Genomic DNA, 24,609 nt, shown 5'->3' on the forward strand with positions numbered 1-24,609 from the left:
TTTTGATGTTATTACAACTGTAAAGCTTCAATTTAATTTGAAAAATAAAACCATACATCAGTTCAATGAAGCACATACAATCTCCAGCATTTAAGAAATTTTGAACGAGATCCTCCGCTGAATAAATGCCATCAGAGTTGTTCTAGGATTCCATTGATAAAGTACGTAACTCGTATCACTACAATTACTGAAAAACGACAGCAGAAGATTCGTGCCAGGATTGAAAAAGAAAAACAGCGTCAAGTTCCCTGATCTCTTAAAACATTATTCTTGTGCACAAGGCTCATGATACACGTGTAAACAGTGAAAATAACTCATAATTATATCTTTACATGGCATTGTGGAATTGGGGGGGATGGGGAGGAGAGGTATGAAAAATAAAATTGAGAGAGTAATATAAGGGAGGACAGGACATTGTCTATGGAGGAGGAAGAAAGGGACAATGGGGTCAGAGTAGAGGAGATAAAAGGAAATCCTACGGGGGATACAAAGTGGAGTCAGGGAGTGGCAGCAGACGGGGTTGGAGGAGGATCGAAAATTCTGCAATTTTCTATAATTAATTAATAAAAGAAAGATACAATGTAAGAAAGATCCCAGAATGAGTAGTGTCAATTATCCAGATCAGAGAACCCCACTTTCGCACTAGCAAAAGGATAAACAACTTCGAACATTTTCTGTTCAAGAATATTATAATACACACCCACGAAGAACTATCGAAGATAACCAACGAAGACATTTAATCGAGATGAATCACGAGTGTTCGCAACAAAAATCCCAAAACAAAAAAACATTTCTAAGTGACTGATTATTCCAACAAAAAAAAAACTTAAAAAAAAAAGATGACGAATGCACTCCGGGTATGTGGACGTACATTTTCAAGTGTCTTATTAAACTTTTTAATCGCCCCTTAAGCTTAATAAATTAGAACTTTGCTGTTGAATGATTAGGCAGCTGGTGAGAAGCAGAATAAAAAGACAGGTCAGTGCTCATGGCAAATCCAACCTACGTAGGCCTGCTGTCATACTGAGAACTCATTGAATGTAGCAAAAGTGGAACATAGCACACAACCCGACCCAAAGCCTTGCTTGTAACTTGCTGTTACTACATCGCCATGCAGATATCTTCATCCTGACGTGATGGCAGATGCAGCGTCGCCGGAAGGATGAGCCTGATAATTGTGCCAGCATGGCTTCAAAGATACTACAGGTGGCAGCAGGTGTGTTGATGTTCATCGCTTGTGCACAAAACGAGCTTCAACTGAAATGCAAAGAACACACAAATCAGTCGGATTTCTACGACTGTCATCATGGGAAATTTGTTTCAATTTCACATTTTGTGGACTTTGGGACCTCATCAATTAAACCAGACTGTAGATGGAGAAAAAGGGAAAAATGATATCACTTGGTTCCGGTGACATGTAGAGTTATAAAAGTTAAGGGTCACAAAGGCTGTCGTTCAGTCCAGTGTGAAGTTAAATTACTTTTAAAATTTGTTGCGAGTTGAAGGTAGCTTGTTCAATTTTTACATTGATATAAGGCCAATGGTGAGCGAGGATTGTACATAAATTACTTGCATCGACATCGGCGTGCATGTATGTTATCATCAATTGCAAAGATATTACAATGTACAAACTTAAACCATCTCAAAAAGCAAAGCCCATTCACATCCGCTTTGTACTCGGAATAAATTTTTGTGAAAACGACAGCTACGATATGGGTACTCGGTAGGGCACATGCCTCCACCACGCAATGCCTGATCCAATCGAACATATTGGGCCCAATACATTTTTGAAATATCATGCTATATACGTATAACTTTTGGCCCTATCTCTCAATGGTGAAGAATCACTTAAAAAATTAAATAACTCTCGTATCCAGATCCGGATTCGGATCTTCACCAAAATCGAATTAATTTGTCCTTGTCACACTCTCAACCTGATCACCAAGTTTCATCCGAATCCATACAAAACTTTTTGAGATATCATGCAAAATATAGTTTTTAGCCCTATCTCTCAATGGTGAAGAATCACGAACAAATTATTATCGGATTCAGATCTTCACCAATAGTGGGGCAACTTAGCTAAATATAGCATAACAATTGTGCATTTTGTGAGGAAAGCACCAAATTTGGCACACTAGTAGCCTAACATATTATGAACAGATTTGGATATTGGGCCATCTCAAATTCAGCCGCTGATGGCTGTGGCAGACATTTTCCACTGCCATTAAATTTTTGAGATGGCCCAATATCCAAATGTGTTCATAATATGATAGGCAAGTGGTGTGCCAAATTTGGTGCTTTCCTCACAAAATGCACAATTGTTATGCTAAGTTGCCCCACTACAAGGTCAAATCAGTTTGTCTTTGTCACACTCTCAACCTGCCCACCAAATTTTTTATCCAAATCCATCCACAACTTTTTGAGATATCCTGTACACAAACAGAAACAGACAAACCGACAGACAGTGGTGAAAACATAATAACCTTCCACCTTCGGTGGTGGAGGTTAAAAGTAAAAAATAAAAAAAAATTGCAAGTTTGTTGAAATAAATTGGAAGACAAAAGCTCAAATGGTAAAAAGGTTATGGCCCGAACAGACACAGCCATAGACACACACACACACACACACACACACACACACACACACACACACACACACACACACACACACACACACACACACACACACACACACACACACACACACGACTGCAAAACCCTGTCTCCCGCTGCGTTGTGGATGGGCTAATGATCACAACATGTTACACATGAGATTTGAACCTGGCTCCCCCATATCATGGCATGGATTCAGATATGAATGCGAAACAGACCAACCAAATATCTGCAAAAGAAAAGGTCGATCTGAATTTACAAAATATAAACTTGTAATGGCAAACAAAGTTCATCCTTGAGATAACAAAGGAGAATGCAAAGTGCAAATCGGAGGCGGATTATGGAGGGGTGAATAAGAGAACAAAATTAATAAACTGGCACAGAAAATGGGACTAACCCCCCCCCCCCCAAAAAAAATTGTTTTTTTGTGTGCTGGTAAGAACTTCATCCTGTAAATTAAACCTTAAGTCATGAGGGCATTTTGTCATTTGTGTTGTAGGATGAGGTTTGTGTTGTAGTATTGCATACGCATCCCTAACAGTGACGCTCTATCGAAAAACCTGGAACCATGTACACTGTACAGTGTATAAAGCAGATGATAAAGAAACAATGGAATATGAACTAGTGACCGGGCAAACAAGCCTTACAATCCTGGTAAATGTGGCACCCTGGTCCCTTGTCTTCAGGTTATAGAGGAGAGATAACCATGTTGTCAACATTGGGGTAGAATGAGAAAAAAAACACAAAGCATACTGAGAAGAGGGGGCAGACTTTCTGGAAGAGAGAATATAAATTCCCGGACGAGTTGGAACCTGACTGGAGAGCTTCATGAAACATGCCGAAGAGAACGGTGAGTAGGTAAGAAAAGTAAAAGGGCCGGGCTGACTGAAAGGCTTACTGAACAGCTGAGACGACTGAATTATTCATTTATTTTGATTGTAATATTTAATCAAAAGGTGACAAGGAGTTACAAGGAATGTCAATGTCGGAGGAGGCCATCAAGCCTGCAACTAAAGCACAAAAAGAAAAAAATACAACACAGCCCAAAGGTTTGTAATATACACAGTATGTGTTTTTATTATTCCTGTAAGAGCCAATATTCCAATGGGGTAAAATAGGTTGGGCGCCAGGCCCGATGGGCGATGGTGCGTCTCGGCCAGTCTTGGTTCAACCCACAAGTTCCTTATCTTTAAGAAAAAGACCACGAGCTCTACAGTGCAACCTTCTCATCATCGACCATGGACAAAAATGCCATTATTTTAGCTTCTGCAACCATTTTGTAGATACAGTAAGTACTTAATCCCTACCCACCATGTACTCTTTCCCTCGCCTCTTCCCTCTTCTGTCACCCTTTTTTCTCCCCTATCTTCCCAAACTTTGTCCTGTGTATTCTCTATTGCTTTATCCTGTACTATTGTGTACTATTGCTTTTATCCCTGCATCACTTGAAAGAGCATTGTGCATCGAGGGACGTGGCTATGCAACGTATACTATTACACAGCAAACACATTCACCTGCATAGTCTTGGGGACACATGGGCCGTTTGATAACATCTTCGAGAGCGGCCACCCATTCCTTCAGGTGTGAGGGCGACTCGCATGCAAAGAGGAAATTGCGTTCTGGTGTGCATATGGTGAGTCCATGCGGAAACCGTGCATTTTGGGTGCCAAGCGGAAGTTCTGTGTGCACGGAATACCCACTGTCTATGCTTCCAATGAACACTTCTCCTTTGGGGAATGCATCCTGGTGGTGAACAGTAAAAGAGTGGATGAGGTAATGACAAGGAACAAACAGCAGTTGAAATTGGATGCGGTACAAACAAACAAAAAAACCTGTACAAAAATGTAAGGCATCATTTCAGCTGAAAGGCCAATTACTTATTACATAAGCAAATGCATGGGGTTGGAGGGGGAGGGGGGAGATTTTAAGGTAAATAGGGAAATAAAGGAGAGTAGGGAAGTGGGAGGGGTGGGAGGGAGCAAAGGAAATGACTTGAGCATTGATGACAAAAGTTGGAAAGGACATGAAAAAATAAATGACGGGAGGAATGCATAGGACAATGCAAATATACGATAAAGCAATTAGTCTTATGGTGTGAGATCCGATTGCCTCACACCATCAGGCTCATTGCTCATTGCCTCGCACCAAGTTACCAATGGATCTTTAAAGTACATGAGCCTGCGATCCATAGTGTCCAAGGTGCACCAACGTCGTTTGAAGCCCTCATGAGGCTACGGAGAACATGGAAACAGCAGAAATAATGAAGGTAAACGTGAAATCACTGCATTGTGCATTGCAAACATCAGGAGTTTATCAAGAGGAGATTAACATTAACAAAACAAAAACAAATCGTCACGACCAATTAAGTCAAAAGACCATGAAAGACCAAAGCTCAAAAAAGAAAATAAAAAAACGACAAATTGAAGCTTTCTTTATGGAAAAAAATAACTTTCAAGATGCTTGTTTCATGGACATTTATCATTGTGAGATACAGTTACGACCTTACACCCTGTAATAATAAATATTGCAGACATATAGTATTTATTAAAGTTCAAACACATTTTTCTTTGACACACATTTCATATTTAATATTGCTGATTAAATCATGTCAAGACAATAAAATGAAATGAAGTGCTTTGTTCTCTTAGAAGTTAAATACAAAAGATCTAAAAACCATGGAAACACAAAAACAAACGAGAAGGCACTTGGAAGAGCACATACCTCCGCCAGGCTGAACAGTTTTGTTTTGTATCCCACTGATAGGCCGGATCTGGATTCAGACCTTAACCAAAATCGAATTGGCTTGTTCTCATCACCTAACCAACTAATCCACCAAGTTTTGTCATAATGCGTCCACTACTGTTTGAACTATCATGCTATGTATCATTATTGGCATTATCTTTCATGGTGAAGCATTATTTAACATTTAAAAAGAAAATCTCATATCCGGATCCAGATCTTCACCAAAATTGAATCAATTCGTCCTTGTCACACACCCAACCTGTCCACTAAGTTTCTCTGAATCCGTACACAACTTTTTGAGATATCGTGCCACACAAGGTGTCCCATATGTCGATAACCCCCTTTTGCTGAGTTGCAGATCACAGAATATTTGATGAAAACACACATTTCTGGCATTAAAATCTAGCTGAAGGATCAGAATAAAGATGGTGCTGCTAACCCCATGTATTTAGCCCTTAGAAAAAAAGTAGAAATAAAAAATAATAAAAATGATTAGAAATTACATGAGTAGAAATTTAAAAAAAGAAAACTTCCACTACACGCTACTTGTTTGAAGAAAGGAACAATCATTATTTTATCTATCCTTTAGTTTTGAAGTTTTGATTTAACAACAGCCATCTGCATTCCATGAGATATATTTTGTTTTTCAGAAGGGGTGACTCCATGTCGTACAAGTTTTATTGAATCAAGGTAATAAATCAAGGTAAGTTACCCGAGGGCCTGATTTCTCCATGTAGCCTTCTATAGCATACGTTCTTGTGAGCTTCTTCACCAGCTGTGAAAGATACAAAAAACAATCAAGTTGCAGATCGTACAAGACAAAGAAAGAGAACACTTTACCAAGAAATAAAGCTTTGTTTGTTTTTTTTTCCATTGACATTGCTGTCAAAACAGCATTGAGCAAAAAAAAAAAAAAAAAAAAATCCAAGGGAAGTCCTGTTCACACTGATAAAAGTGACATCCTTTTTCATTGACCACCACAATTTCGAGGGTGAAAAGGTGGCCATTTGCAGCTGATTCTTCCTGATATTTGTTGGGGTATGGAGTTATAAGGGATGATTCTCTAAAATTAATCAAAACTGAAAGCTTTGTTTCAGTGGAGACCGAACATTGCACGATACATTTCAGTTGGAAATCTTCCATACAAGTACTGATGGAAGATAAATGCGTCTGACATATGAGCTTTACGCAAAAGGCCGTCACCACATCCATTAATTTATCGATGTGCCACGCGGGGGTGCTGGTTTGCATCATGGCTGGGAGTGAGGCTGTGCAGCTGATGCATTGCTTCCTGTTGCTGTGGTTAGGGCAGAAATGTTTGGAACATAGCCTTCAGGATGCCGTGGGATCGTTAATGTCCTCCAACTAATCTGCAATCGTTAATGTCCAAAACAGCAATCTGACAATTCATAGTCGGGCCAAGAATCTAAACCCAGGCGAGAGAGAGAGCTCACAGGTAAGTGCACTACCTCTGCACCATCCTGTCAGGCAGTATCTAAATAAAGCAATGTAATTTTATTTTTTAACAAGATCCCTTTCAAGGAACTTCAATGCAGGAGGAAGCCATTGGGGCCAGCAAGCATGCACAATGGTTGCCAGCCTATAGTTGTTCGTCCACACCCTATCCCTTTCAAGTGCTGAGCATCAAGCAAGGAAGCAGCAAGTACAATTTTGAAATCTTTGGTATGACTCAACCAGGGCTCAAACCACTGACCTCCCAGACTTAGAGCAGGCATTCAAAGTAACCATTATGCCACCGAGTCTAGTTCAGAGCTTATTGCTGAGTCTGGTTATTAAATTAATTCATGGTACAGGGTGACCACAAAAAATAAACAGTACCCATACAATTTAATAATCCTTTATTTTTTTAACCCAAACACCCAATTTTCATTCATGCACTACCTTGGAGTTCCCTTGGTATGCATGCAAAGTTTTGGGCCACTAGGTTTCATGGTTATGGAGTTATGGAGGAGACACTGACATATATTATTATAGATTTAAGATGACATGTTCTTTGGAACACATTTGGTTCACATGATGCATTATCATTATGGAAGGTTTCAGAAGGATATCTTTCATGTCGTAGATTTGATTTTGGCTACAGCATATGCTCCAGGTGTTGGTCTCAATACATCAGGCACACTTTGATTCGATGGTGAGGGGCAAAATTGTTTCTTACTCTGACACATTCAGCTGCAGTGATTGAATGGATGTTCTAAGATACTGCTGCTTTGAGATAATCTATGGATTGTGGCCTTGATCGGTAGATGTTGTCCTAAGCATCTAACCCTGAACTCCATTTGAGTCTTGAAGGATTTCATTCTCAGGCAGATTTAGATGGAAAACGATTTTTCTTTAGTTGTCCACAGCATGATGAAGAAATGGGGCTATCTTGATAAAATCTAAATCTGCTGACGACATACTAACTCCACTTTATACACCTGCAAAAAGAGGACATCATGAATATTGTTGTGGGCCGGGGTTCGGGTGAGAAGACCACTAGGTGGGGGAAGCTATCTCGGCTCCCACCAGACTCCCCGGAATTGTAGGCCGTCATACACAGATAATTCCGTGGCGCGGCGGGTCGCTTAACCGACCCGACCGTGGACGCCAATAACTTAACCGCGTGACCGAGGGTCTTCCCGTCTATGGGTTAATCGGGTTACCTAATTAATGGTTTAATTACCAGGGAACACGCCCTCAGTACGCCTTGTCCAAACCTGATCACTTGACCAGACTGGATCACTTTACCGGATCGGATGCACCCGAGCGACACTGCCAAGGATGTACCGGCTAAAAGGAATGGATAGTTGAGAATAAAGTCCCGGATAAACTAGGATTCGGACCATGCTGGATCAATGGAAGAAAAGACAAAAACGAGCAGGGAACATTCCTAATAATGATTTATTAACAATGGGCGAGGAAAGGTACGTGGCACGATAAAGATTTATCGGGGTGTGTTGTGCAGAGATAGGGGAGAGAGGTGTGGTGCAGCAAATAAACAGGCAACTTACAAAAGGGGATACAGAGCAGACTTAACACGAGAATAATAACAATAATCATAATAACAATAACGATCTTCTGCAGTCTTACTTAAACAGACAGGCGCCAGGACACACACACATACACACACGCACAGACACAGAAAACCCGATGAAGAGGGAGTATTGAAACGAGAAGGGAAAGGAGTTGAGGCTACGTTCTTGGTACCTTTGTGCTTGGTAGCACGACACGTCACCAATAAATTTCGGGGGAGGGAGGGGGTGCTCTGTGGTGCGGTAACCGATACCTGGCGCGTCGTCTCTGGCTTCAGCAGAGCATGTGGAGACCATGTTCGTGAAGGAGGGGCTTGAGTGGAGAGGGGGCGGAGTCCAGGGTGCGTGGACGGAGTGGTAGGCCAGACCAGGTCGGCGGGTGGGGTTGACGTCATGTGAGTGGAGACGAGGAGGCGGTGTACAGGCAGCAGGAAGCGGGTCATGGCGATGTCGACGAGGGCGAGGCCAGAGAGACAGAGGCGGGGTCCAGGCAGCAGGAGGCGGGTTATGGCGATATCGACGAGGGCGAGGCTAGAACAAGAGAGTGAAAGAAGAAAGAGAAAGGCGGAGGGACCGCTCCGACCTTTATAGGACTTGCAGTATGGGGGGAGGGACCACCCTGAAGCGAAATGTCATCACCTGAATCGGGTGCTCCGATTGGCCCCGACCACTCATGTGGCCCACTAACTTTGTCCGGAAACCACCTCACTTCGTTTCCGGCAAGGTCATCCCAGACAGCGAACATATTTCGCTCCGACCCCACGACATAACATGAATCGCCCACACCGAAATTGGCACGCGAATCGTCCTGCAAAAACCCCCGGGCCATGCCCTGGCGACCGGCTGAGGGTCCCGCATGCCCGCTTGGGCACCCGAGCAGCGCCGATCAACGTGCCCGCTCCACGCGACAACGCGGCCCGCACCACACAACACTCCTCGGCTCGATCACAGCTTCGATGGCCGTAGAGAGAAGACGTTCACCATCCATGGGGAATCCGCTGCTGTCAGTGAGGGACGAAGGTACATGGTTATGGATAAATCCATGCACGTTTCGTGAGTGGCGTACGTGTCTGCCTTTGAGCACATTCGATACAGTGCGCGGGGTTCGGCCATTATGCACATGGTCAGTGCTCGCGTTCGCCCGATTCTGCTCGCGTGTGTGCGGGGCAAACAACGATATGTATCAGATATTTGGTTGAAAAGGAATGCGCCGCTTTTACTCCGCACACTCGTATCCCGCCCAACATGGCGTGGAATCATCTTTATCGGCCTCCACACATTTTCGTGCAACGTGGGCGTCGTGCTGGCTGTGTTTCCTGTGTTGTGAAAAACACCATTCGTGCAGCCTCTTAAGAGGTATTCATTCATATGCCTTTTTAATGCAACTGGCAATCTTCCCCAGATCATCGGAAGCTCGAGTCGATAATCCCGCACTGCTAAGTGCACTATATGACTCGCTGCAAATGTTGGGTTTAGGGTCCGCTTGGGAACGAGGGCTCTGCCCCGTCGTTTCCTCACAGCGGCGCCGCACGCGCTGGCCTCCATGAGGGCCCACCTCACAGTGAAGGCGCACGTGGCTCAGATTTACCTCAGGAATAATCAGACGAAAAGAAGAGTAGAAACGAAATGAAGAATAAATGATGTAAGCAAACCAAGCTATGAGATCATTGCAACGCACGCCCCTGTTGTCCCGATAGACAAAAGGGAAGGGACTATCTACACGTATAATAATGGAATAACTGTCTCGGGACCACTACCTGTTGGATGCATGTGGTTCCAAGAACCGCAACAATATGAAGAAAGTTATTTGAAGTAAGGTCAGTTCCATTTTTTTGTGGTCACCCTGTACAATACTCCAAGCAGAGCATCAGTGCTGTTGAAGCAGTTTCTTGGCTGGGGTTACAATTCTGGAAGGGTCACCACTCCGACACAGGAAGGCAGGGCAAGAATTTAGAATTTGGGCAGGGTGCCAGTGATAGCTTGCCGACTCTTTGTGAAGGTCACTTTGGGATGTTTAAATTCCACCAACTAATGCTGGCAAGAAAGGACATCAGTTTAACGTCCATCCGATGGACGGCACCACACATTGATGAATCACCCTACCTGTGAAACATCGGCATGACAGTTTATAGCTGGTTTGGGATTTGAACCCATGTACTTTTTGAAGACAGCTTCGTGGCAAGTGTGCTTACCTTGAGGCCATTCTGCGAGTCTGGTTATTATCGCTTAATAAGAATGCATATGAAAACCAAATTATGTTTTCAATTATTAAAAAAACAAGCTCAAATGAGCTAAGATCCTCGTCCTCTTGATGATGACGTCATAAAAACGAATATGACGTCATCGTGATGCATCAGGTTTGCGATAAATTATCTGTGCTAATGCCCAGCTTGATTCCCGCAAACAAAATTCAAACAGCTTGCCGAGTTTCGGAGATAATGGTATAGGCGATTTACATTAGCGGCGATATTATGACGTCAACTTTTTTTTCTCGGAAGAATTTCCAAAATCGGAGATGGTTACTGCCTGCGTGTGGGCTTTCTGCATATACATGGCAGGTTTCACAAAGATCCGATGAAAACTCTGGGTTGTGAAACAAAAAATGTCAAAAAAATAGGAATGACGTCATAAAAATTGATATGACATCAGTGATGTATCATATGTGCGGTAATTCATCTCTGCTAATGCCCTGTTCGATTCTCGCAAACAGAATTTAAAAAGCTTGCCGAGTTTCGGAGATAATTTTTTAGGCGATTTCCATTAGCGGAGATATTTTGACGTCATAACTTTTTTTCTCAGAGGAATTTTCAAAATCGGAGATAGTTACTCTCTGCGCAGGGTATTTTTACATATATATACCAAGTTTCAGGAAGTTTCGATGAAAACTGTAGGCTGTGAAACAAAAAAGTCCACAAGAAGAAGATGAAAAACAACAACGTGAGTAAGACTTAGAGAAGTCCTTCACGAGGATCTAAAAAAAAAAGCAATAGCTTTCTCAAAGTTTTTCCTGCTCTCAAAAAATACATGGAACATTTTCATTCGACACCAAAACAAGTTTTTAACACACCGAGTTCATTAATGGTTAATTTGCTGAGCCAAGGCTGTTGACAACAGTCCAAGGAACACAATCTTGCACTCACATCTTGGTCTTGAGCACCAGGAAATGCCACTTGGAGGTAATGGAAACGAGCCGCACGTATCGCATTAAACCAATCCACAATCACCTGCTCACAAGCAGAGGGGAAGACAATGGCAACAGGTCGTTGTGACAAACAGACACCTAATGGACCATTTTCATTATGCTAAGTTTTGAGTTTGGTGGATCTGAATTGCATCATAAAAAGATTCATTGTAAAACCTTTCCAAGGCTCTATTTTACATTTAATCGACTCTCTCAATTCACTGAGCAAGCTGTACATTTCGAATACAGATATTTCAAACGATGCACCCAGATTCTTCGATGGAAACGTTTGCATGACCCAGATACATTTTCTACAAGTTGGAAAATCGCGTATGTTTGAAAATTGAAAGGCATCACAAAACTTGCTTGTGCTCTTCTCTATTGAACTGTCTTAAGTAACAAACTCCTTCCTGGTGTCAGCGTTTAGACAAGCATAAGGTAAATACAAGTCACAAATAAACAGAAAAGTTAGATTATATACAGTACATCTGCTATGTATACAGCAATCAAGACCAAATAATTTGGGCAAAAAAGTAACTTTTATTGAGATTAACTTGATAAACCATTTAAAATACATGGACCATTTTCATTTGGAACCTTTTCCCAAAACGGAACGTTTATAAACCGCTCAGACAGTTACAACTTCATTAACTGATGCTTTCAGGAAAAATACAATTTTTTTTTTTTTTTTAAAAGACAGGCAGCTTCTGGAATGTTTTGATTGAAATGTTATATTTTGGATCATCTTGTGTAATTCTGAAAAATGCCCATTACTTGTAAAGGCCTGTGAGAGTATTCACCCCCCCCCCCCCTCGACCAATAATGCCACATTTCGATGAATTACAAATTATATAGATACAACTTTTTAATTCATAACTGAGGAGATCAAACGAAACACGGTTATAGTTGAATGTCAGGAATACCTGAAAATAACAAGTACAAATCAAAATTGACTGGTTGTAAAAGTATTCATCCCCTTAGGTCAGTACTTGGTGGAAGAACCTTTTGCAGCAATGACTTTGTGGGTAGGTCTCAACCAGCTTTACACAGTGAGATAATGAAATCTTTGTCCATTCTTGATGTGAAAATTTCTCTAGTTCTGCCAAGTTTCATGGGGATCGTCGATGAACTGCAATCTTCAAGTCTCGCCAGAAATGTTCAATTGGGTTCAAGTCAGGACTTTGACTAGGCAACTCAAGAACATTTATTTTCTTCTTCTTCAGCCACTCCAATGTGGCTTTAGCTTTGTGTTTCGTATCATTTTCCTGCTGAAATGTGAATCTCCTTCCCAGTTTCAGATTCATGGCTGACTCAAGCAGGTTTTCATCAAGGATTCTCCTGTATTTTGCACCATCCATTGTCCCTTCTATCCTGACAAGCTGACCAGTCTCTGCTAATCAAAAGTACCCCCATAACATGATGCTGCCACCACCATGCTTGAAAGTAGGGATGGTGTTGACTGGGTGATGTGCAGTGTTAGGCTTGCACCAGACGTAACGCTTTGAATTTAGACCAAAGAGTTCAATTTTTGTCTTGTCTGACCACAAATATTTTCTCCACATGCCTGTAGTATCATTCAGATGCTTTTTTGCAAACTCCATATGAGCTTTTAGATGAGTCCTTTCAGTTATGGTTTCTTCCTTGCTACCTGTCCATGGAAGTCAGCTTTGTGTAGGGAATGGGATATTGTTGATTGATCATCACTGACCCCCATCTCGGACATAGACCCAGGCAGGTCTTTCAAAGTCATTGATGGATTTACAGTGACATCCCGAACCAGTTTCCTGTTTGCCCAGCGACTGAGTTTGGATGGGCGACCTGTTCTGGGTAGAATCTGGGTGGTTTGATACGTCTTCCACTTCATAATGATGGATTTCACTGTAATCGAAGTGATAACAAGTGACTTTGAAATCTTCTCATAATCAAACGGAAGACCAAGAAGTAAAGAGCAAATATGGAGTCATCAGGAGGATCCTGGATAGGATTCGGGTTTCAGCCGCGACCCTGCTATCCTCAAACCCATCCAGGTGCAGCCAAGTGAGCCTTACAGAAAAATTTCTGCAAGAATTCACTTCTCCTTAGACAGATAGAAAACAAAAGAGAGGAATAGAGAGTAAAAGATGAAGGAGAAGAATAAGCACAAGAATTAGAATGAATAAAGAGGATTGTGAAAAAAAAAATGAGAAAGTAGTATGAAAGGAAAAAAGACCAAAGAAGAACTGAAATAGAGAGATTTCCATAGTTACTACCCAGGCTCAAATGCAGCAACATTGTAACCCTCTCCTGAACGGTGCTTCTCCACCACCATATGTCTGACGTCTTTGGACAGCTTCTTCTTCTTCATGACTGCCTTGTTAGTTGACCAAGTAGTTGCACTTTAAAACTCCTTAGATAAGTGGGGGAGTTTAATTTTTTATTTAAGCCACCGATTACATGGAGGTAAAACCTATTACAGTTATTTTGTAACCTTTCAAACAAATAATTTACTCCTGAAGTGATTTAGAGTTAATTAGCTGAAGGGCTTGAATACTTATGCAATTGAGAATCATCTGATTTTCCCTGTTAATCTAACTTATTCACATTTCATCTGCATTTTTCTTCGGACAGCTTCTTCATGATGGATTTCACTGTACTCAAAGACCAATAATTTATAACTTTGTAGTAGTTTGTGAAGATTATGTATTAAGTTTGATTTGTAAGTATCAGGAAATGAGCTCAGGTGGCATCAAAATGTGAAAACTTTGGAGGGGGTGAATATTTTTGCAGGCTCTTTGCAAGTAAGGCTTGCAGGATCTTCTTACTTTGCAAGTAAGAAGAAAGTATTTTTGACTCGAGAGCTTTCTTAACAAAAAACAAAAAACATTTTGTTTTGTTCCATCATTTGACGGATTGGTGGGTAATGCCACTATAACTTACTGACCTCTGAAATGGCTATTATATTTCCTTCCCATGGGACGATGATGCTATATGGGCAAGACATTGAATTCTAGACAAGATCATTCTGTATGGGGTTTGTAAGCTGACTTACATTTGCTATCATCTGGCATTAAAGATCCTGTGTTTTTTTTTTGTTGATGAAAAGTCAGTAGGCTTTTGGGCTTGTACCATGGCCAAATCTTCTCTCGTTGTTGTTAATTACTGTTAAAATTGATGAGACAAAAAACAAAATCAAGAAGAAGAATGACAAAGAAGAATGTATAAAGTTATCCATCTGCCGCTCCTCACAGCTTCGTCTAGATACCCCCAGAATCAATCTAGTCGCTTTACGCTAAACCCTCTCCATGGAAGCTGTGTTCTAGTTATCAAGTTCCAATAAGGCAGTCATGTCTGACTTTTGGTGGCATTCATGGTCAGATTTCAAAAATCCTACGTACCCCTCTACTTACCAGAATTAAAACTGTCTTACACCACGATTAGTGCAGAATTCCTTTATGGCTAGACTACCAAGCCTGAAGTATGAAGGAAAATAAATTCTAACTGGCTGAGGAATTATAATAGTGAGTGTTCTGTCATTGAAGCCAATTTCAACTTGCTATCCCTCTGTCCAGGAAATTTCCAAATTAACCTTTAATGAGGTATTTGATAATTTGAACTTAATTATTTTAAAATGAACACCATTAATTTTTCACTATGCTAAGTTTTGAATGTGGGGATTTTTGATTTCCTCTGTTTAATGCTAAATACGTTTAATCCTAAAAGAAGAGTTTGGCCGTGATGAAGAACCAGCAATCCTAACGTCATAAGACGTCTGGCATTTTTGAAATCCATAAATTCAGAATGATGTTGCGTGTGAAAAATTCATCATCCTGATCATATCAGAATACAATGCAATTGCAAATTTACAATGGAAATATAAAAATAAAAATGCTTGCAGTGCATTGCAATTATAGAGAATCTACTACTATTTTCTTTTAATGGCCCCCATTATTCTTGCCTTTGTGTGGGGTCGGCAAGGGGAAGTTTTTGCCCAAAGTCTTCCAGGAACCGGCTGACTCGACCTGACGTTCGACTGAAGCTCATTTGTGTAGGAATTTGTAATTTGTTCACGGTGCCGGCGATGACTCACCTACTCTTTGCGAAAGAGACCATGGAATCTAAAATGACCACTAAATAATGCTAGAAGAGGGGATAGCCAGCTTAACGTCAGTCACACTTTCGGATGCAATGCTCGGTTTGTAAAGCACCAAATCCGGCTGTTTATAGTCTGGTTAGGAATCAAACCCAGACAGAATAGCTTAAACGTACGTGCAGTTAGTTACCACCTCCTTACCATCCGGTCACACTGCAATTTCGGTGTCTAGTAAAAGGCATCATAAATCAATCCGACAGACAATATTAAACAAAGAACACAGTGCAGATTCCAAACAAACATCGTATTGTATGTCATAGTCACAAAAATAATGTTTTGCATTCCATCGACCTCAAGCCTACCTTCCCTTCCTGGTGGAAGACAAAGATGTTCCGTGTGATACCATCTTTAAGGTGGGTGATCTGTAGCCCATTTTGATTCCCAATCTTATGGGGTTGAAAGGTCGCGTTGATATCACATATCCTGATGACACTTTTAGGTTCACGTCCTTGCTGAAACACCAACAAAAGAATAATAATAATGATAATAATAATAATGATAATAATAACAATAATTCAAAAGCAGTCCGAATATACCAGACACTTTTTAATCATGGTGTCCAGGAACATGATGACAACGGTAGAAACTATGATCGAGGTTTGATGTTAATCTACAATTGGCTTAGAATTATTGTAAAAGAATGACAGATGGCTGGAAGTTTGTAAAGTGGTCTGCTGACTTCTGGCAAGTTCTGTGAGCATTGATGGCACAGGCACGCAAATCAATCTGAATAATTGTGAAACAGCATCCAACATTGTTTCAGCTGCTGGAAGTTGTGGAATTAAGTTTCTGGTGAACAAGTTTGTCAAACCAGCTATACTTTACAAATATGAGGTAAGGTTCATGATACGTGTCTCATACATATAAGTGCAATGTCTGAGTGATGCAAAAGGTTCAAAATGAGATGCGAATCACATGTTTACCTGGAACTAAAACCAGAGAATTGGCGTCAAAGCCACCCAATGCTCGCCTGTTTATACATTTATCGTTTTTAAAAGACTAGTCTAATAAGATTTTTTTTAATAAAGCATTGCAGTGAAGTCTGATCCAAATAATTTTTAAGCAATATATGTATTTGTATATTGTAATCAGCAACAAGAGCGCAAGTGAGCACAATATACGCCCGAACAAGAAGGTATATAGAGAATTGTGCTACTTCATGGAAAACAGCATCCTGGTTGCCATGGAAACCACTTTAGATGACGACCGTATGTCACGACACACCGTCTCCACAGTCTGTACCTATGTACCAAATATGAAACGTGAAAGTTGAAAACTTTGGGAGTTAGAGTGAGAACAGGAACGATGGAAAACAGCATCCTGGTTGCCATGGCAACCACTTTAGATGACGAACGTATGTCGCAACACACCGTCTCCACAGTCTGTACCTATGTACCAAATCCGAAATGTGAAAGTTGAAAACTTTGGGAGTTAGAGTGTGGACAGGAACGGATGGAAAACAGCATCCTGGTTGCCATGGCAACCACTTTAGATGATGAACGTATGTTATCCTAGACCACTGGGAAAGGTAAAAACACCACTATACACTAACTGGGGTCATGCTGATCCTTTGTAGCCAGTCTAGATGTAATCGGGCCAGAACTGGAGGAGGAGTAGCGCAAGGAGGTCTCCATTATGAAATTATTTTTTTAAATTGCAAGTGAATCAGCCTCCATTTCATCTTCTGAGCCTTCATCCTCAACTGGATAGCCTGCCACACCTGAATATGCCTGCCACAAGCAATGTGTACTGTATCCAACCCCAATCATGACAACGCTTATTAAGAAGTAATTCATCTAAAGCTTTTATTTGTTATATACTGCTTTTTTGCTCCTCCTCACTCCTCCATCCCTCCTCACCCCCCCCACCCTCCTTGCCGCCTCTGCTTCCACAGTTCCCCCACACCTCCTCACAACTCCCTACCTCCTCACTCCTCCATCCCCCTCTCTCCCCGCTTTTATTCCCCCTACCCCCTTAGTATACTCGTCATCTGGATGGTGGTTATATCCGGTTGGACCCTCCCCTCACACTGCCTCAACATGCCCTCCCCTCATGTTGCCTTCCCTTTCCGCACCCCTCCTTGTTCCCCTCCACACTCCCTCTCCTTCCTCGTTTCCTCACCCCCCCCCCCAATATAGTGTAGCACCCTCCTCCCACATCTACTCTCTCACTCTCCTCTCCCCTCTCCCTCTCTATCTGTTTCTGTCTCTGGACATATCCGGACAGTGGTTATGTCTGTACAGTGTCTCTCTCTCTCTGGGTGGGGTTTATGCCCGGATGGGAGTTTATCTCCGGATGTGTCCTAGCAGTGTTTGTCTCTGGCCAGCTTGGCTCTGGAACGTCCGGGTGGTATTTATGTCTGGACGGGAGTTTGTCTCCAGACTTGTCTGAACAGGAGTTTGTCTCGGGACCGTGTTTATAGGATAACCGGTAGAAAATGGATTTGAGACATTATTTTGTTTCCCTCTTCACTGTTATTCTATGCAGAATCATTTTGATGAGACAGTATGAATCATAATTAATGCTCCACCACACGTCTGCCTTCCCTTCCTCTCACCTCACACAGTCTTCCCTTCCCCACCCCTCCTCACTCCTATCTCCTTTCCCCTCCACCTCTTCACTCTCCCCGCTCTCTCCCCCCCCACACCTATCTCCCTCTTCCCCCCTCTTTTTCTCCCACCCCCTTTAGTATTACCGTCAGCGAAGCGGTGGGTGGTATTTGCTGGTATATACAGGGCGGTGCAGAGCCGACTGACACATTTGGATGTGTGATAATTGAAACACACGAGGTTTATGTTGAAAGCTTGCAATTTTATTATTTACGGTAGGTAACAACAGGAAGGTGGCCTCCACCAGTTGCAGTGCATTGTCTTTGAAAAATGGTCCCACAACCCAAAAAGTTCCCACTCCACCCATCAGACAGGAGAGCGGTCTGAAATGTGTCAGTCGACTCTGTACCACCTTGTGTGTGTGTGTATGTATGTATATATATATATATATATATATATATATATATATATATATATATATATATATATATATATATATATGTAGGCATGGTCGTCTCCGGATGTATCCAGACAGTGTTTTGCATGACCCAGCCAGCCGTTGCTTATCAACAGTTTCATTGGAGTGGTTGCTTGAGTGCTTAATAGTGGTGGGAAGATCGATTTCAAAGTACTCCATTCCATCCATGGAATCAAAAGAAATCGAGTTGAGAAGTGGAATTAACGTCGATTCTGAGTCATTCCTACATCATAGACAGAATCGTTTTTTGGGGAGGAGAATTTTTTTTTAGTTCTACATGGCCTGTTAATGTATTAATTGAAGAGGAACATGCCCCTGGGACATCCTGTTTGCAATATATCAGCAAAAGCAAATCACTTGCAAACTAGATACACCCCAAGGGTGTGTTCCTTTTAAAATGAATAGTAAGGAAATTGGAGTCAGCCGGTAAAGCATGCCGATTGCTTTGCTGACAAACGGGAAGGCAATACATCGACTGATAAAGTTTTGACAACATGTCGTTCATAAGGCAGAGAAGTGAAGTTTGGAAATATTTTGGGAACGTTAAAGAAGACAGTCCGAAAATTACATGCTCACTTTGTTCAATAGACCATTGCTCATCATTGTAATACATCCAATCTGCTAAAACATTTAAAAACCAAACACCAGAGAGAGTACTTATTTGTGACAGTTGTGAATGCGGATTCAAAGAAACCAAAGTCTGCAACAGTAACAAGTTCACTTTTGCAATCAACGAATGAAAGCAATTTTGCCCCGTCATGCTGCCTTCCCCTCCTCACGCTGCCTTCCCCTCCTCATGCTGCCTTCCCCTCCTCTCCCATCTCGCTCCACAACAACGGGAGGGGTAATATATTACTTTCCCGTCCCCTTACATTTTTTTCGTTTTTTTACATATACAGGACTCGCAGAGTACATTGTTCCAATTTCCAAGCATGCAACACATTCTTCTGACGCATACCTTCATTTGGGTGATGTGTCGGCAAAAACAAATAAACCCGGGTTATGTGCATGAAGCAAAAGCATACCGACTGCTGATAATTCAAAACTCATGACACTGGAAAACGTGGGGACAGGAATACTGAACTGTAAATGGTGGAGACTTGTAATACCCTCCCCCACCTGAAGGTGGTGCTACACGATACACATTCACATGGAGAATTTGCGTCACCCTCCCTAACCTCCCCCCCAACTTTGCATTCCCATCCCTCACCCCCACCCCCCCGTTATTCTTGTGGCAAAGACCACAGTGATGAAACGTGAAAGATGAAAACTTTGGGAGTTAGAGTGCAGACAGGAACGGATGGAAAACAGCATCCTGGTTGCCATGGCAACCACTTTAGATGATGAACGTATGTTATCCTAGACCACTGGCAAAGGTAAAAACACCACTATACACTAACTGGGGTCATGCTGATCCTTTGTAGCCAGTCTAGATGTAATCGGGCCAGAACTGGAGGAGGAGTAGCGCAACAAACAAACACACACAAACACCGGTCTGTGAATTATCGTAAGGAAACTGATCCGAGTCTGATGTCAGTCTCGTTATTTTTTTACCGAACTAGAATTGCACTCGGCAGAGTGCATATCTCCCCCATGCTGAACAATTTACGTTTTGTGTCCAACTGATAGGCTGGATCTGCATCCGGTGTTTAACCAAAATCGAATCAGCTTCTTCTTGTCACATATCCAACTCACCCACCAAGTTTTGTCCGAATCCGTCGATAACTTTTTGAGATATCGTGCTATTTATCGCTTCTTGCCTTATCTCTCAATGGTGTAGCATCACTTTAAAAATTCTGGTATCCAGATTCATATGTTCACTAAAATCTCATCAATTTGTCCTTGTCACACACACAACCTCGCCACCAAATTTCATGTAAATCCATCGATACGTTTTTGAGACATCCTGTTCACGAAAAGACATCCACACAAACAGGGGTGAATATACAACTTCCGTCCACCTCCGGTGGCAGGGGTAATAAATGCCTTCTGCCTATCCTGAATACTACTCCTTACCTCGCTGCTTAACTACCTTGGACTGTTTCTGTCTGTATTTACACCTCACTGGAGTACTTATCCTGTGTATTGTACGCTGCACATTTGTCCATTTCTCCAATGCCGATTACCCTCCTGTTAGCTTGTCGCAATCGAGAGCACCTAACCCTCTCCTCATACTCTCAAAGTTTGCCTTTGTGAAATCTAACAACCTAACTCTACTAACCCGCACTCTAAGTCTTAACAGAATCCTTGCACACAATGTTATGGTCACATGAACTAAATGTCCTCCTACCTCCACCTCATCCTGGAATGATGACTTAAAAAGAGGTCCAACACTTTTAAAATGATGATCCCAATATTGGGGAGGAGGTAAGAGGAATGGCAAGGCATATTAAAAATAATTGCAAAGCCTTTTAAAAAAAACATAAACAAGGGGAAAAGAGCGGTTTGATGCAGGTGTAGGCAATATAAGGGATAGCACAAGGAGATTGAGCTGTGAATTATAAAGTGAGATGGCAAGCTTATTAAATCGTTATCTTGCTTCATCATTTATCCAAGAGCAGGTTGGAAATGTATCAGCAGCAGATAGAATCTCTATAGGAGGTGAGAAAAGGCTGTTTGGGGAGTTTTGGGGAGTCAAGAGACGGATAGAAAAACCAATAGAAGGTAAAGCTCAAGGGCAGATAATAGGCATCCGAGAGTGATCCAGGAGGTCGCAGAGTAAGTAAGTGGGATGTAAGAAAATATCTGTAATATCTAATTGGAGTCAGCTTTATGGATACCACAGGCTTCAGAGATTAGGAAATGGAAAAAGAGAATTATCAACTTGTTACCTTAACTTCAGGAATGAGGAAGCTATTAGAAACATTGATTAAGGTTCAGATCTTCTCCGTCTTCCTTTGTATGCAGCCCATGGCTGTGGGGAGCATCATTTTCAGTGGGTGCAGGTATGCCATTAAAGCAGTGTCCATTGTAGGAAAGATCAGAAAAATTTTGGAATTTGGCCAGGATGCCGGCGATACCGAACTTATTCTTCGCAAAGGACACGGTGTGATCTTGAAAGTCTACAAACTAGCACTGGCATATGGCACGCCCAGTTTTAACATCTGTCCGAGGGACGGCGCACACATTGATGAATCACCCTGCCTGTGAAACACCAGGGTGACAGTTTATAGCTGGGCCGAGATTTGAACCCAGGCTAGACAGCTTAGAGGTGAGTGTGAGGGATCAGATGAGAAACAATTTGGACAAATTTAAATTAGTTAGAGCTAGTCAGCATGGCTTTAGTAAAAGAAGACTAAGTTTAACAAATTTGTTTGAATTCTAGGAGGGAGTGATTGATTTGATAGATGAAGGGAGTAGAGCTGATGCATTGTGCCTAAGCTTCCAAAGGTATTCGATAAGGAATCACAGCAAAGGCTGTTCGTTAAGGTTTTGGTTTGTGGAATTGTTGGTAGGGTAGCAAACTACATTGAGTACAACAATTCTTTTTCAAAGAAGTGTTGAGAGAGGTAGCTCAGCAAAGTGAGAAAATAAATAATGTGAAGCAACGTTTCGGTCATGAGGCCTACTTCAAAGAGAGAGAGCTTTCAGGCAAAATATTTGACGCAACGAACAAAAAACAAACCAAAACAAAACTAGAAAGCAAGTGAAAATGCAAAGCCAGTCTGTGTCTGCTTTGTATTCAGATTTCTTCTTCCATACACGAAACATGCCAAAAACAGCTTTTAAATATGACGATTTTAGGTGACCGTGACCTTTTTGACCTCAAAAGCAATCGGCGTGAGTGACCCAATTGGCGAACCCTGCTCACATTTCAAGTCAATCAGATGAAAGTTGATGATTTCATGCAACCTTTGTCCTTTGTCCTTTTGATATTAAAAAAAAATACAAAAACAATCGACTTCTAGCTTTTGATTGGTGAAACAATTCAAGTGACCCAACATGAAAATTATTTTAAATTTCACGTCGTTTGGATGAAAATTGACGATTTTACACAATCTTGATCTTTGACTTTTTTTGATCGAAAAACAAAACAAAACAATTGGCTTCGAACTTTGGAATGGTGAAACAATTCAATGACCCAATATGCAAATTCTTAACATTTCAGGTCAATTGGATGAAAATTGACGATTTTATGTGATGCTGACCTTTGACCTTTTGACTAAGTTAATAATTTGACTTCTCCATATTATCAATATAAAGGGTTTTTTTTGGAAAATTTGATGACAAAAGGTCAAATGCAATATAAAAACTTACGGCCCGGACAGACACACACACACACACACACACACACACACACACACACACACACACACAGAAGTGATTGCAAAACCCCATCTCCCACTGCATGGGGCATGGGCTAAAAGCAAGAGGATATATGTCCAGGAGCAGCTGGAGACCCAACACCTCCTCACCTCCATCTTGGTAAAGTACTTCAAGATGCCTTCCTTCTCAGACAGCACAAACTTGCGTTGCAGAAATTGACCATTGTCGCGGCCTCGTTTCCAAAGCAGTCCCTCAAGAAAGCCTGTCATACAGCAACATTGGGAATCCTTACAGTTGTAGAAAACTCATATGCAGAGGTGTGTGTGTGTGTGTGTGTGTGTGTGTGTGTGTGTGTGTGTGTGTGTGTGTGTGTGTGTGTGTGTGTGTGTGTGTGTGTGTGTGTGTGCACCTGAACAGGGACAATCAATTGTTTTCAGATGCCGATGCCAGGATGGAATTTTTAACAATACAAATAACTATTCACTAAAGGGTTTTACATTTCTTCATCTATAAAACACAAGCTTCTCCAATAATAGTAATCTAAAGGATGCTTTGTGGTCCATTACTTTCGGAAAATAAAAGACCGTTAATGAAATTGGCAATATTTTATATGATCTCTAAGTATGACAATGCAATTACAGCACAGTAACTGCTCAGCATAAAGGCAAGTCATGAGGAAAAAAATGAGAGAATTACATTGGTGGAGAAAGAAAAAGAAAACCAAAACACCGAAAAGAATGCACAGCCGGGCACCTGCAGGACCCCTTCATTGGGAACAGCTCACCTGATGTATAAGCCTCCTGTTTATCAACAGACATGAATTCCTGCCGCTGGTACTTCGCACAGATCCACTGCTCTCTCAGTACTCTGCATACAATGGAGAGCAGAAGTTGTTGAGATATGTAAGTTAGCCTTGCGTTTCACACTCGGGCAATTCACCTGCTCATTCCTGTGGAGGTGTGCCTGATTGGCCGCATTGAACTAGATGGCGTTGAAAATGCTCAATGCATGAAAATTCAATCACAACACTTTTTTTTTTAGGATATTTTAACTCAAAATGTATTTGCATGAAATGTATATTCCTAACTTAGTCGGCCAGGGGAGGTTTTTGGCCCAAATCTTGAATGACAAACCAGCTGACCCAGGCCTGACATTCGACTGAAGCTGATTTGAGCAGGAATTTAGAAGTAATTCAGGATGTCCGCGACAGCTCGCCTACTCTTTGCGATAAAGACACCGTGGGATCGTGAATCGATCAACTAACTGATGTACTGACCTGATGGTTTGTTGCCGGATTAGCAATCTAACACCAAGTAAACAGCTCAACAGGTAAGTGGACTACCGCCGCACCATCCTGCCGGACACCTGGATAAACGTTATTCACTCCAAAATGAGAGGAAATTAATTTTACGAAATATCATGTTTACACTTTGAAACACTCCGTCTGATAAGCTGTTATAATCTGCATCCAATAGGTCGGTAAAGTCTAACGTTGTGGATTTCATTTTGGCACATTGCTGAGTAAGCAAACAGAGAATGTCACCTTCCCGTAGTCACTTGTGTGTATATTGCCTTTAATTAAGGGAAATAGTACCTTGATTCGGAGAGCTTTTTCAT

The 24,609-nt window shown here is 41.6% G+C and overlaps 1 protein-coding gene across 3 annotated transcripts in view; it reads right to left on the reverse strand.

The window, feature by feature from the left end:
* LOC147034511 (arf-GAP with dual PH domain-containing protein 1-like) overlaps nt 1-24,609 on the reverse strand; it is a 77,806-nt gene continuing 53,197 nt past the window's right edge. For all 3 annotated transcript variants that reach the window (XM_085884677.1, XM_085884669.1, XM_085884660.1), the window contains exons 4-11: nt 23,777-23,859; nt 23,142-23,254; nt 16,002-16,151; nt 11,530-11,613; nt 6,067-6,129; nt 4,766-4,843; nt 4,127-4,355; nt 1-1,257 (exon numbers count right to left, since the gene is read on the reverse strand). In XM_085884677.1, coding sequence (XP_085740803.1) covers nt 1,229-1,257; nt 4,127-4,355; nt 4,766-4,843; nt 6,067-6,129; nt 11,530-11,613; nt 16,002-16,151; nt 23,142-23,254; nt 23,777-23,859 — 829 coding nt within the window. In that variant the 3' untranslated portion in view covers nt 1-1,228. The remainder of the gene's footprint in view (nt 1,258-4,126; nt 4,356-4,765; nt 4,844-6,066; nt 6,130-11,529; nt 11,614-16,001; nt 16,152-23,141; nt 23,255-23,776; nt 23,860-24,609) is intronic.

This window comes from Eptatretus burgeri, chromosome 1 (assembly GCF_056783735.1).
Source record: "Eptatretus burgeri isolate ZD-2024b chromosome 1, Ebu_testis_v1, whole genome shotgun sequence".
NCBI classification, from domain to species: Eukaryota; Metazoa; Chordata; class Myxini; order Myxiniformes; family Myxinidae; genus Eptatretus; species Eptatretus burgeri.